Source organism: Halichoeres trimaculatus, unplaced genomic scaffold (assembly GCF_033239565.1).
Source record: "Halichoeres trimaculatus isolate MK-OKI-2021-1 unplaced genomic scaffold, fHalTri1.1 fHalTri1_scaffold_1, whole genome shotgun sequence".
Taxonomy (NCBI): domain Eukaryota; kingdom Metazoa; phylum Chordata; class Actinopteri; order Labriformes; family Labridae; genus Halichoeres; species Halichoeres trimaculatus.
The window spans coordinates 24461643-24475917 of NW_027437179.1; the positions used below are offsets into that span (position 1 = coordinate 24461643).

The following is a 14275-nucleotide window of genomic DNA, read 5'->3' on the forward strand; positions in this document are numbered from 1 at the left end:
ACTGTAAACATAAATAAAACATAATACAGCAGACACGTCAATCTGAAAGACTGACTTGTGTATAGATTAACAGAAAATCAACTAATTTAATAAGTTTTTAAGTTTGTGTTTGTCACAAAATCGCAAAAAATATGACTGTTGGTTACACATACTCTGCTTGTTTCCAGTGTAAACATAAGCACACAAAATTTAAACCAGAGCTATTTTTGAAATGTCTGCTGATACCGCTGGATATGACTGAAAATCTCTTTGTCTAAATGCTTATGAAACAGCCCTCCACTACCATCGTCAAAACACCATGGGTCAGAACATTTGTCAGAGAGTTGTGTTCATTCATTGGAGGATCTCTTCCAAGTATCTGGAATAGACTATGTGGCATTGTTTGACAGATGACTATGAAACAACAGTTGACTCTTGTGGATTTGGAGATAAGAATGTGTGATGGCCTGACAGAACCCCTGATGGCTAAGCAATAAGACAATACACTCTTTGACACCAGCGAGGAGTTACATAACACTGATCCAACCCTCATTTGTCCCTGTCCAAAACAAAACTGACAAAGACTGGTTTTCTCTGTATGTACTCTGCTTATGAAACCACATTGTTTTCTATCTATCTATCTATCTATCTATCTATCTATCTATCTATCTATCTATCTATCTATCTATCTATCTATCTATCTATCTATCTATCTATCTATCTATCTATCTATCTATCTATCTATCTATCTATCTATCTATCTATCTATCTATCTATCTTCATGTCTTCAGCAGATCCCCTGTTATTAATATTGTCCTTGGATTTTCAGTTACAAAGGTTATTAAAGTGATAAGATTCAGACATGAAAACCTATAGAGGTGTTATACATGTGATACAAAAGGCCTGATATGAAAATGGGCCAACAGCTCTAGGGACTCGGCACATCATGATTTGGTTTATTGAATCATAAATTCTCTCTCAGATCCACAGTCACTTGATCCAACACACTGGTTGGCAGTGTTATCTGACCGTGTTTTTGACCCCTGTTCAAGGAGGGTTGTGTAACACGCTGTGACATCACAGTGTTTGGCTATATGACAAGCTGTATGGGATGTGTGTTTCATGTATGTTTACACATTGCATATGTGTACATCTCTTCCTGTATGACCAGTTTACAGTTTTTCTTCATTGGTTTGGCTCTTTTCTTGAAACCAAAATTACATTCTCAAAACTCTGAGATCATTGGGCTAAACAGTCTTACAGTTCAGCATAACACCATAGCTCACTTGCAAAGCTCATATCTCTCCCAAATCTGTTCACTCATGCCTCGGAACTGAATGTCTTTCTCATATAAATAGTCAGTACCACCAAAAACATTGTTCCTCTGGCATTAAGATTCCATAACATTAAGCACAGCAAGTAAAAATGTCCAGTTGATTTGTCACATTGGCAGAGGACCATTGAAATATACCTCAGTCTTAGCCTAGTCCTTCATTGACAATGGGTACTGCTCTCATTTTTTGTCTTGCTAAAATTATGTATAATTTATACAATGTATATAAATTATACAATGTATAAAAAAATCAAAGACAACAACAACAACAAAAAATTACAGGAAGAGTGGCCTCCAAGGTCACAAGGACATCACACATTGCTCAAAAAAGGAGTTTCTCATTTCTTTGAACATGTTACAAATGCTTTGGGACATCCATGCAAATGATTGTTGTACAATTTTCTGCTGTTTGCTGCTAAAACATGTTACTCAAAATGGACTATCATGGGTCTCGGTTGAATAGTCTCTTTTGGCTGAAGGATGCAGCCAAAAGTTGGGAGAACAACTGTGTCCACAATCATTCAGACTTTTTGTGGACAGAGAAGATATTTGCTGTGTTGTGGATGAGAATTTGTAGCCCAGCACATAGGAACATGAGAAGGTGTAGGAAAACTGCACTGTACTGTAATTCCCACAGCACTGTCCTATATTCAACATTTCTTCTTTTATTTTTGTTTTGTTTTTTCTTTGTGCTATGAGGAACCTTCTTCTCCTTTATGTATCACAGTGATGGGATCAGTCAACAATTACAGCACAAACAGTGAAAGTCAAAATGTGAATTTCGTACAGTCTCTTTCAACCAACCTCCCACATCCACGAAAATGTATCTGATAATTTACAATAACTGTCATCAAAACTTTAGGCAGTTTACATCAGAAAGTCCTTCCAGAGTACACTGTTATGCTGACGACACAAGGACTTGTCATTCTGATGCCCTGACATGTTCACTGACACAGAAATTTCCTTTTAGGGATGAACTAAGGGTTTTGAGAATGTTTTGCAAATGGTGAGGGTAATTTGAGAAATGTACTAAAGCGACTGAGAAAAACTATAAACATTTGCAAAGATGTGCTGAGACATTTGCAATTTAATAAATGAATGGGAAATTCAATTATGTTGTGAACAACTGCAAAGTTGTTTGGAGGTTTGTCCATGTTATTTTGAGAGTTTCAGTCAATGAGCCAATCCACCGGGAAAAAATTGTAATGTACTGTTGACTCATCACAACACAGTTGTATCAAGGTAATACATATTATTGGATGCCATAATGCCTTGTTTGGTAAAAATGTATTTCACACATTTACACTTGTCATACCATAACTTTGATTTCAACCTTTAGCTATTACTTCCATTTGGTAATGCCACATGATCATTTGCTTCAGCTGTCATCTTCCCTCATCCAATTATAACACACACATTCGTGCTTGGACCATTCATCACTTCTTAAATAAGACAGGGAAATGAATATAAAGGGATAAAAGAAGGTCTTCTCTGAAGCTTTTACACATGAGCAAGAGCTGCTGTAACATACAGTATATTATGATGTATGAACGATTGATAGCAGTGAGGGCTTATTTATCGTTTATTTAATCTTTCATTTGGCTGAAGCAACAAAACTAGTTCAGCTTGACTGTCACAACACTGTTGCTTGGCAGCACAACCACTACATTTCTTTATACGCTTGCCAATGTGTGTGTGTCTGTTTAACTCTAAGACCTGTTGTTCTTTGCCTTGTGAACTTAATATCATGAGAGGACAAATATATCAATGATGCCTCTCTTGGCCTGTGTGATTGTCAAAGCTGGAGAAGGAACATTAATTTATAATAAAACAAAACTAAAATTTTACAACTGTTGTACCTTGTATGAAAACAAAAAAACGTTCTTGTAACAAAGTAATGTAGAATAAAATTTTAAAATTAAAAACTTTTTGGTCATAGACATTTATTTCCAAACATTTGGTATGTTTGTTGAGTGAGCGCCCCTGCTTTCAAGCTGCTGTCTGTGTTATTTTCAGCTCTCATAGACTTCTCTGTTGTTGCTGCAGGGAGAGCGTGACAGCATGTGCTGCACTCCAGAAATCACATTTTTTCACATCCCACTTCACCGGTCTGTCACACAGGGAGCGGCTTCTGTTTTTTTTTTTAAACACAAGATCATCTCTGTAGACTGTGATTTAGAGCCCTCTAAGAGATAAGCTCAGGTAGCCAGAGGGACAATCAAGCCATCAGATTAGATTCTCATTTACCTTTGAACCCACCATGTGCACCGACAGCATACTCACTGAAGGCCTAGTTGAAGCCAACACAAACACCTGCATGTATGTCTCCACGTCAGAAATGTACTACCAAGCGTTATCATCAGTGGTTACATCATTACTCACACTTTCCTGCAAGCTATTAGGGTCAGTGCAGCTTTATTAGATCTGTTTGCACATTGCACAACAGCTACATTGGCCCAACAGCCTGATTAAATTTAAACCTTTGAAATCAGGCCAGACTTCTCACCCTGTGAAAACAAATAGATGCTAATTGCTCAATTCACCCTTTTATTTTTTTACTTTTCTTCTCAATTTTACATGATTTGTTTTCATTAAGTACACATCTATTTAGCCACAACACAGAAAAGACACTTATTGAAAATGCAAACAGGAGCAGAAATGTCTTGTACAAAATAAACTGAAAAATTCTGCCTCTATGAGTTCTTAGATACACAGTTCAAAAAATTCAAACAAGCTTCAGTCCAAGTCTTATTTTGGAGCAGAAAATAATCATCTGAGTCGATTCTGCAGCTTGCAGCAGATGAGCAGGAAACATTTCGCTATTTTTAGATCAGAAAACAGGAAATGGTAATCCTTTTCATCTGGTGGCTCTCGTGCTTTGACTAAACTGTCGGTGTCTCCCTCTGCTTCCCTTTGATGATAAATGCACAAAAACGGAGGACTCCGACAATGTTCCAGACCTGTGGCCATTCGTCATATGTCTGCACGTGCATTAAAGTGTTTTTTTTTTATTATAAAATTCCTCACTCACCTTGCTTTGAGTTACAAATTTCCTCCAAATAAGATTATTTTATTAATATAAAATATACTAAGCACAGGATTAAGGATTATGTGAGCAGTGCATGCACATGTCTTGCAGTAGAATTCTTTGATTTATTTTTGACGTAACTTATGCTTGGTGTAATCTGTTTATTTATTTTTTTTTGTGTGTGTGTGTGTGTGTGTGTGTGTGTGTGTGTGTGTGTGTGTGTGTGTGTGTGTGTGTGTGTGTGTGTGTGTGTGTGTGTGTGTGTGTGTGTGTGCTTTGTTTTTAAAGTTTCACTGTCTGGCCCAGGACTCACTTGTGAAGACAGATTCTATATTTCAGTTCAATGTTCCATTTTAAATCATGTTAAATGAAAGTTCAAGAAAGTTAAAAATACTGCATAAACACCTCTAACTGACAAAGAGATATGAGCCAGCATGGCATAGAGCAGAAAAAAAGCTTTTGAGACATGCCTAGTTTAAAATGCACAGCCATAACTAACGTTTACAAACCATCGCGGTAAAGTGACAGATACAACTAATGAACTCTTTTGGCTTTTTCAAGAATATTTGCACAAGTATTGTTGTCATTGAATTTTGCATTAACAAAACATAGGCTTGAGAAAGTCTGAGTCAGTCTTTCCATGACAAGTGAATGTTGCATGTTGTTCCTGAGGGCCTGGAGTTTGTTTACTGAACGTCAGCTGACACTCACACTTTTTTTTTCACCTGCAGAAACAACAAAAGGACTTAAAAATAAGGAGAAGCTATTGTTTAAATTATTTTTAATTAATTGGTCTTTGTTTTGAACATTTGCCAATTGTCCAGGAATGAAATCAGGTATCTGCTGCACTGTCAACAGAGACTCAACCCTCTGCTTGAGGCAGGTTTGCTAAGTTTGGGAAGTATGATGCAGCTTTCTCTGCCGCACACAGCTGGTATTTCCACTCACATAGCCTCCTTAGCTCCGAGTGTTTTCCGTTGCTGGAGAGCTGATTAGGCCTGCTACCAAGCTGATGATGTTGACAGCCAACATCTTCAGCTGTGGAGTTCAAGCAACAATGGTCATCTGAGGTTGCTGCTTCGGAGCTGTTGGTGCACGTTGAGCCTTGCTTTCAGGTAATACTTCCTACTTAGTATTAAAGCTGGAAGTTTGTTCCTGTTTGAAGTGTGCAATGTGAGCTGGACTAACACAGATCAGGCACCGATGTCGCGACTGAGTAGCAACCAGGCCAAATGCTTTGACTAAACAGATTACTTATGGACCCACACTGACGCATGCAATGTGAGGGTTGCAACCTTTCACAATATTTGTGAACACACAGAAAAACACCGTGGGAGGAAACCCTATTCTGCTGGCAGAGACTTCCTTGTTGATCAGATCGGTGTAAATTATGTAAATAAACAGAACATTGTGTTCTCATAAACACAATATGTCTTCAGTCTTCTGGGGAAAATCCTCAGTTTTGATTATTTAGCAGTGAAAAGCTCTGGATACTATCATTATCTCATTAACCAATGTTCCCACTGTCCAGGCATTTGTAAAATTCTAAACCACACTTGATTAAATCACAGTATGCCAGTCCACCCTTTGTTTTTTTTAATGAATTGATCTCTTTTAATCATATCACTAACCAGGAGAGTTAATCAGTTGTCATTTAAATACAGTGCTGTGATGGGAGGTGTGTGTTAAAACCATCTCCACTGGTTGATATTAGTGGAACACAGGGTGAGGCTTGGAGGGATTTCCTTCTTAGGGCATCATTTTTAAAGCATTGCTCACTAAAAGGGTCTTTTGGTCCCTAAGATGTGTCATGAAAGAGATGAACGTCACTTCTCTGTAGTTGTGCCGCATAAGGTAAAGGTTGATGAAGTTATGGTATGAACTCATTGTTTCTCTATGACAATGAGTCATGTACTCCATCACACTGCCTCCTTAGGTCTTACAATTAACTAACAATAAACACAAACACAATCAAGGTTTTACCACAAATGAATGCCTTTATTTTTTCAAGACACTGTTAACACACAGGTACACAACAGAGGTATCAGCTCCTGCAATAATAAAATAAATCAAGAGTCAGTATCAGAACAGAACATTTAAAGTGGTAATATGGAATGTAGCTGTTTTCCTTTTTTTTATTTTTAAACAATCCTTTCAAATAAATAGTCTTTTAATAGTCTTTGTAGCTAGTGTTTAAATCAATATATTCTCTTTGTTTAGTCAAAGGTTTAAAGGAATGAAGAGGAGAAAGTCAGAAGGAAACAAAGACAGTGACAAATCAAGGAAATTATCCTCTGAAAAAGTCTTCAGTTTATAGGCAAGAAGGTACAGGAGAAAGACTGTTGAAAAAAGGCAAATCCCTTCTTCTTCTAAACGTAATAATCTTGATCTTCTAACAAAAATCAGAGCGCCCAGTCGAGACGAAAAAAAATGTTTGTTGTGAGGTCTTTAGAGACACCAGTATAAACACAAAATGTCTTTCTCAGAAGCTTAAGTTGCCAATGCTACAAGGCTGCTGACCCAGCCAGCCAAGGGCTTGTACAGTCAACTTCCCCACAATAATGTGCTGTGCTGTTGGGGGAGTAAAGTCCAAACTTCATCCAAATATGAAAGTAAAAACGAAATCCATGTCTTATCACAGGTAAAGCACCACGTCAGGCTCCTAGAACTACACTTGAGCTTCAATGACCTCTGTCTAACTCTTTCTCTCTCAGAGAGAACTTAACAATGAAAAAACACGTCTGTACCAAAGCAGGGTGGAGGGCGGGGATGGGGAGTGGTTAGCTACAGGAGTCCCTGTGTTTGTAAAAGACCACCATCTCCCACAAGAATCCTCCGGCCATATACAACCAAGAAAAGGAGCAGTCTCAGAAAGAGGAAAGTGCAAGTGAGGGCTCAGGCAGCCCTGTCCTCTAGCAGGTGAGGGAGGGAGCAGTAACTACTGCACAGGCACACCCTCCCCCGCCCCTAAGACCAAGTCCCCGAGGCGTCTGAGGTTCCCTCCAAGCAGAGGAGGCTCAGACCCCATGTAGGCATTGCGCCTTGGGTTAGCAGGGTTTCAGCCACATAGAGCTTTTCCCATGCTTCAAATTAAGACCAGGTTGGCTCTGCTTGGGCCTCAGTCTGTGCTGTGATCCTCCAGCTGAGAGATGATGGTGATGAGGTTCTGGAGGCCGAAGATGAAGCCGCTGTCCTGTCCTTCATGCACCACGCTGTCCTCCCCATAGTGCCGGCAGGTTGTGTGAGCAAAGTCAATCATGCGCACGTCCACTGCTGGGCTACTGGCCTCTCCTGCGCTGTGGGACGAGCGGCCACTGCTGCTGTTGCTGCTCCCTGCTGCCACACTGCCACTGCTGCCTGCTGAAGAGGATCGGGGAAAACCAAAAGCCCCTCCCTCCTCTTCATCATCTTCGTCTTCATCAGATGGCTCATCTTCATCCCCTTCTTCCCCACCACGGTGTCTAGGTCTGGTGGGGTTCCTGGGAGGGTCACCGTCATAGATGATGAGCAGGGAGCTGGAGTAGAAGCGGTAGGACTCGCAGGCCTCGAGGGCAGCTTGCATTTCCCGGAGTCTGCGGAGCACTGGGGACAGCAGCTCTCGACGCAGGCGGCGCCCGTCATGGAAGAACTGGTACAGAGCCTCCTTGAAGCCTGCGAGTGTCAGCTTACGGCCATGGTATTTATTCATGAACATCAGCTGGCCTGAGTCTGACTGGTATACCTGCAGGACACAGGGAAACATGAGCACTACGAAGACAAAAACTTCATCAAAGAAGAGATGTGTCCTAGGTTTATCCATACCTGCATGCCACACAATCGCACTCCAATAGAGGCAGACGTGCTCTGTTGACACTTGCGTATTTGATGAGCTTTCTTCTCTTCTGAAGCATCATCACCGTGTTGGCGAGTTCCCATTTTCAAGTCTAAGACACATGGTACAGTGTAGCGCCATGTCAGGTTCTCCAAAAGTATAAATTCTGTGAAAGGGGGTCAAGGACCATAAAAGAAAAACCACATGCATGTACTTTTTTTTACCCATCTGATGACTCCACTGCACACTGCAACAACCAGAAGGGGCTGTTCAATCATAGAAAGGATACTGTATTGATTACGGTGCTTTGCATTCTCCTTCATCCTCTGCAGGTGCTGCTGGTGACATTTGAGACTCCAGGGGTTGTGTTTGATCTGTGGCACTACATTTCCTTTATCCATGCTGAAGTAGAGAACCTCTGGCTGTTGGTGCTGCTGTGTCTCATCACGGTTGTAACTGTTATAAAGGAAACAAAGGGAACAAAAAGTTACAGAGGTTTTTCTTTTAACTGTTTCTCCTTTAAGCATTCAGCAGTTATCCTCCTCACCTTATGATCTTGTCTTCTTTCCTGCTGTGTCGAGTTCTCTCTTTGCTGTAGTTGTCGTTTTCCAGGAGTAATGAGGACTGCTTCTTCTTGCTCCACTTCAGCATCTTGGTCTTTGGCTCGCAGTCTGCTGAGGGGTCTTTGTTTTCTAGATCCCCCAGCTCGCTGTGGAGGGGGTATGCAATGAGGCACAGGTTTCCTTCCTCATCTTCTTCAAAACTGACTGACACCACACCTGGACAGGGGTAAAAAGGAGCACCATGGAGGGATTGTTGTTAGCAATACTCAGGGGAACAAGCAACTAACCTAGAACAGAGGTGATACGATCTTGTATTATTCACATTTCAAGTACACTCCCAGAACTAGAATAACACTGTCATGCAGATGTTTCTTCAAACACTCACACCATGAAGGATGAGGCTAAAGAAATGACAAGCAGGTGTAAGAGAAGCATTTACAAAATAGAGTTAGTCACATCTGAGTGTGTACAGACTGTGTTCAGGTGAATGTACAAGAAATGAGACACAAAATACCACACAAGGCTTGACTGTCTTCCCATGCATGGCGTTTATTGAACAACCAAGACATCTTCATGAGCAAACACAAATAGCTCACAATACAGAATTAAAGCAGTCTTGAGTAAGATGAAAAAGATGAAGTCCAGTTCTCACGTTCCACAAAAACAGAAACATACTGTGTGATCACCAATACAGCCAGATCTGCTACAATGATGTTTTAAACAATTCATACAACATTTGGATCAGTGACAGTTCATCAGCCTGACTCCACAAAGTTTATAACACAGTCCTTCACTGAAAGAGAATCCCAACCATTGTTTGGATGTGATTGTTTCATCCATCTTCAACCTGTTTTACAAGCTCAAAACCAAACCAGAACGCTTCAAATTTATGACGCAGTCCACAAACATCCTTATCACCTGACCCCCACCCCAGTCACTTTCTAGCAGACCCTTGAAGGGGCTGTGTGCTACACATCCCTGTGCAGTGTGGGGGAGGTGTCGCTCCGAGAATAAACATCACCACTGCAGCAGCTGAGACAGAAGAACCACAGACAGGAAGGAGGGGAAGTGGTCAAAATGATCGAAGAGATACAGAGAGCGCTTGACAGGAACGCAGTGTACAAGTTGAAACGTGATCCCAACACTAACAGCTGCAGTTGAACAGGTAAAGCAGAGGATAAAACAGTAAACCTCAGTTTATGGAGACAAATGTTTCCACTGCAGCAAGGTGTTTTCACATGTAACACTGTCGGCCTGAGGACCCAGCTTCCAAGTGTCTTCAGCAGCTGGAGGCTCAGCTGATGTCATAAGTGCTGACATCACCAGCCTGCAGGAGGCCCCACCCCCTAAGTCTGTCCTAATGGAAGAGCTGCACTGTCACCAAACACCTCAGTGAGTGTGGGAAGTAATGAGTGCCTGTGTTAATTCAGTTAAAAAAGTCCAGCAATTTAATGAAAAATGCATTCTTGGAAATGATCATAGCCCAGCTGCCTGGACGATCTGACAAGCAGCAGTCCAGAAGAAGAGGTGTCAAAATATTTTTGTCCATATCTGTGTGAGTTCAATGAACCCCAGAAATGACTCTTTTACTACCACAGAAGAACCCTTCCTCTTTATGTGAAGCACAGAAAAACCATTGAGTATCTCAAGTTCACAGGTCCTCTACAACCTTCTCTTTCAGTCCCACTCCTCATCCAGGGTCTTTTTATAGTCCTACACTAAATTACTGGGGATCAGATACCACGCGTGCGTCTTGCCACCGTCATAAGGCCACCTCAAGACGTCTGTAAAGAGCATTTACTGGGTGTCATTGATTGTGGGTGTGACTGTGAAAGATCCTGGACCTGGACTCAGCCAGGGAACATGATATGATTAATGAAAAGCATGCCTGTGGGTGAATATGTGTATCCATGTTTTTTCCTGTGATGAACCTGAAACAAGATCCTCGGCTCTTTTTCTTAGTAATCAGTCTCATTTATTTTTGATCTTCCATGGAAACATTATCCTGCAACCATAGTCATCTTGAAAGATAGACGGCTCTTTTAAGGCCTCTGGCAGGTAGTCAGGCCGTTGGATGCTACACGAACCCCCCACTGCCTTCTTAACATGAAGATCTCATCCAGAAAATTGGACACGGTGACACCGTACACAAGTCACGTTATGAGGCTGCAGGAAATAGCCATGTACATTTTTTTATTGTTATGTACACCATGTTCCACCATGAGCCCTTATATCAATCCATTACACAACACTTCAATCAAAGCAACATAAAGCCTTATCACCTGAACAGATGTGTTTCTAAAGAGTAATGATAATGCAAAGAGTGTATTATATAATGCAAGCTGATAATACAAGGAGGACAAGAAAGGAGAACGGATTTAAGCTTGGTATCAAAACAACTTCACACATGCGCAGTTCAACCGTACAGCTTGACAACCTCCACGGATACAGGATGGGGAGTCTTACCTTTAAACTGAGGGGTGAATTTCCGCATCTCCGGAGGGAGGCTCTTGTAGAACAGGTGCTCCCGGGGGATGAGGGGCTTGCAGATTGTTTGTTCCCCGAAACGTAGCACACAGGAGTGTCCTCCTACCTGGTGCACGAAGGGTTCAAGCATGACCCCTTTCCCGGGATAAGGAGACCCGTCCGCCTGCATGAGGGCTTCCAGGGCGGGACTCATCCTCACTCCGCATCGGATAAATGAACTGGGGGGGCCCACGGTGCTCGGGAGGCTACAGGCTCGACCGCTCGTTAGGCTCCCTATCCTCAAGATTTTCTCCGTTGGCTCGCACGGGGGCGCTACTGGTCGCCTGCTCGAGCGCAGCACTGAAAAACAAAGGACTGTACAGGAAGGACAGAGGCAGCGAAAAAAATGCCGTATTCCCTTTCTATTCCTTGTTGGAGGAGAAATGTAACACCTCCTTCGTTTGGCTGTATAATCTCCGTGTTTGTACGTAAAATTAAAGGCTCCGTTTTAAGCCCTGAAGCTGCCTAAAAGGGTCTAGAAAATACGTGTGATTTTGCCTTCTACTTCCTGTAGCTGTTACCGAAACTGAGGGCAGAGCTTGTCGCCCAGACAGAAAACCAGCACAGGCAGCGCTGAGGTCCCGCCCCATATGATAACCAGCCAATGGCGGAGCCGCTGCTGTCGCTGGGAGGAGACGAAGCACCTATGAGAGGATCAAGCAGATCAGGCAAACAAAGAGGAAGAAGAGAAAACTGGGGGAGGGGAGAACAGGAAAAATACGAGATAGAAAAACAGAACATTGACAGTAATCTCACAAGTTAAATCGCCACTGTTGCTGAGGAGAAAAAAAAACTTATTTACCCTCCATGTTTCCTCTTATATTGGGATATTTATTTGATACCTGGGGGACAAAATACCATAGAGGCAAGAAAGGAAGATAAAAACCAGAAACCAATACAGTTTGAACTAAAGGTCCTTCATTTCAGTCAACAGTGAGCACAAACTAGAGGAGAAAACACCCCAACGTTTAGTCAGTTTACACAGTTTCCTGTGTGTGTGTGTGTGTGTGTGTGTGTGTGTGTGTGTGTGTGTGTGTGTGTGTGTGTGTGTTTTAGACTTGAGTGTTACTGATGTACTGACCTGTTTGGCTTTAAAAAATACTTGAAAAAAACAACCTTCACCTTTTTTCACTAAAACATGTCAGAGTTAAAACTATGGTCATGTCACGTGACAATTGTGATGACACAATTTTTGGTTGTGCCCGACATCAGGCATCTTAAAGTAGTTGGCCATGTGAGGGTTTAAACTTTAGGTTGGGGACACGTTTATGGTCGCAAAAACTGCGTTTTGATTAAGTTAAAACAAACAAACAAACCAACAGAGAAACCCAAGATTTTGCTGAATGCAACACAAAACACTTCCCACAACGTTGTCACTGATGATACCACTTACAATTAATGCAACACAAAGTATCATCATAACATGTCGGCAAGCACTTATGCAAGTTCATATATAGCACTGTGATATTGAAAGCTAAGTTGGTCAATGAGGGACTTTGCCAAATACTTCCAGGTAGACTTTAAGGCTTTACAACCAGTGACTCACTTCACCCACTCACTTTGAGGTGACTTTAAGTGGTTAGTAAAAGGTTTCTGGGCTCTAAAGGACAATTTCATTTACCAAAACAATAAAAAATGTAAGTTTATAATACAAAAAAAATTATTGATAATAACTTTAAGAGTCCTTGCCCAAGTCTTTCCAGACAGCATATTTATTGGTGTGTGGGAATGACGTAATATGCTATTTTCTTGCTTAGATAGATGTTGCCCAAATACAGGTCTCTTAACACAAAACATTTTCTGATCCCATGCAGAAAATAAATAAATATAAGATAGATAGATAGATAAATAAATAAGTTGTATTTTAATCCCCAACAAGGCAGCAATTTATAACTGTTGAAAGTTATCATAGTGTCAAAAAACCCATTACAGCCAGCCATAGGCACAATCCTACATAATACAAGTAATTCCACAAATGCAGGTCAAGTGTTTTACTCTGACACACAAAGTGCTGTTGAAACATTTTCCTATTTGTGTCCTAGAAATAAGAGAGCAACATCCTCTGGCACCACAACACACATCCCAGTGGTTGCTTTAAATAATACCCACATAGAAATATTTTTGGACATCCTGTCTTACAGTTTTGTTTGAAGGGAAAGCAAATCAAGACAATGCAAGCTCAAATTCCAGCAAATCAATGTGGACTGCAGTTGAGTAAATGCAAAACTACCATGAGGTATGCTTCGTCTGCAAGTCAAAGCTGGTTTTTGAGACAAGTGTCTCTGAAAGTATCTTACATATTAAAGCAGCTCCACCAGTTTTTTTTTTTTTTTGGCTTAGTGTTAAGTAAAAGATTTTTGCTCAGCCCACCAAGCAAAGCAAACTGTGAACTGGGTGACAGACAGTAGACCTAATGAGTTTGTCTGCCGGGGCAAGACAAAGCCTGAGTCCGGCAGACAGCTCAGGTCAGTGGACAGTTATAGCCTGATCACGCACTAATCTCTGATGTTCCAGTTCTGCACTGGGATTACAAATGGAAAGAAAAGATCCCAGACGCGGGCATGCAGGGGATTAAATGATCAGCATTGGAACAAGGGGCTGGCCTCAAAGGTGGGACTCACTCATGTCCAGCTTGAAATGTTGAGGAGAACAAGAAGCGAAGATGTAGTGTGGGTCAAGAAATCTATGTTTGAACAGGGCTTTTTTAAATTTTCTGATCCCAGGATCAACAGAATAATGGTAATGTAATCATGCTAGACAACCCAGGCCACTTTGTGTGATTGCCAAAGCCCCAATAGATGAACATGTCCAGCATTAGCAGTCATTCAAGAACCATATATGAAGACTCATTTACGGTGTATTGTACTGGTAACCAAAGTAAAGCATTGAAGTTTTAGCTTTTTTACTGTGACAACCAGTGATTACTTCATTTTTTTTTGTCTCAGCATAAAACAAGCGATGAATAGTGTCCATGTAGATGAGTTGCAGTCTTACTCGCCCAGTCATCCCGTCCTCACTGATGCGTCAGAGTTATG

General features: G+C 41.3%; 1 protein-coding gene across 1 annotated transcript; it reads right to left on the reverse strand.

Annotated features, from left to right (window-relative positions):
- Window positions 1-6376: 6376 nt before the first annotated feature.
- LOC141795186 (inositol hexakisphosphate kinase 2-like) lies at window positions 6377-11529 on the reverse strand. Its single transcript, XM_074675986.1, has 5 exons — window positions 11181-11529; window positions 8699-8930; window positions 8441-8607; window positions 8142-8317; window positions 6377-8061 (listed from the first exon to the last, which is right to left on the reverse strand). Exons 1-5 carry the CDS (start codon window positions 11392-11394, stop codon window positions 7459-7461), a joined length of 1392 nt encoding a protein of 463 aa, XP_074532087.1. The 5' UTR covers window positions 11395-11529; the 3' UTR covers window positions 6377-7458.
- Window positions 11530-14275: the final 2746 nt, after the last annotated feature.

Bases quoted from the DNA above. Each gene is read 5' to 3' on its own strand.
- LOC141795186 (XM_074675986.1), bottom strand. From the start codon at position 11,394: ATGAGTCCCGCCCTGGAAGCCCTCATGCAGGCGGACGGGTCTCCTTAT. The intron at 8,608-8,698 runs GTGAGGAGGATA...CCTTTATAACAG, and splicing joins AAAGAAGACAAGATCATAAG to TTACAACCGTGATGAGACAC. The intron at 8,318-8,440 runs GTATCCTTTCTA...CCCCTTTCACAG, and splicing joins AAAGCACCGTAATCAATACA to AATTTATACTTTTGGAGAAC.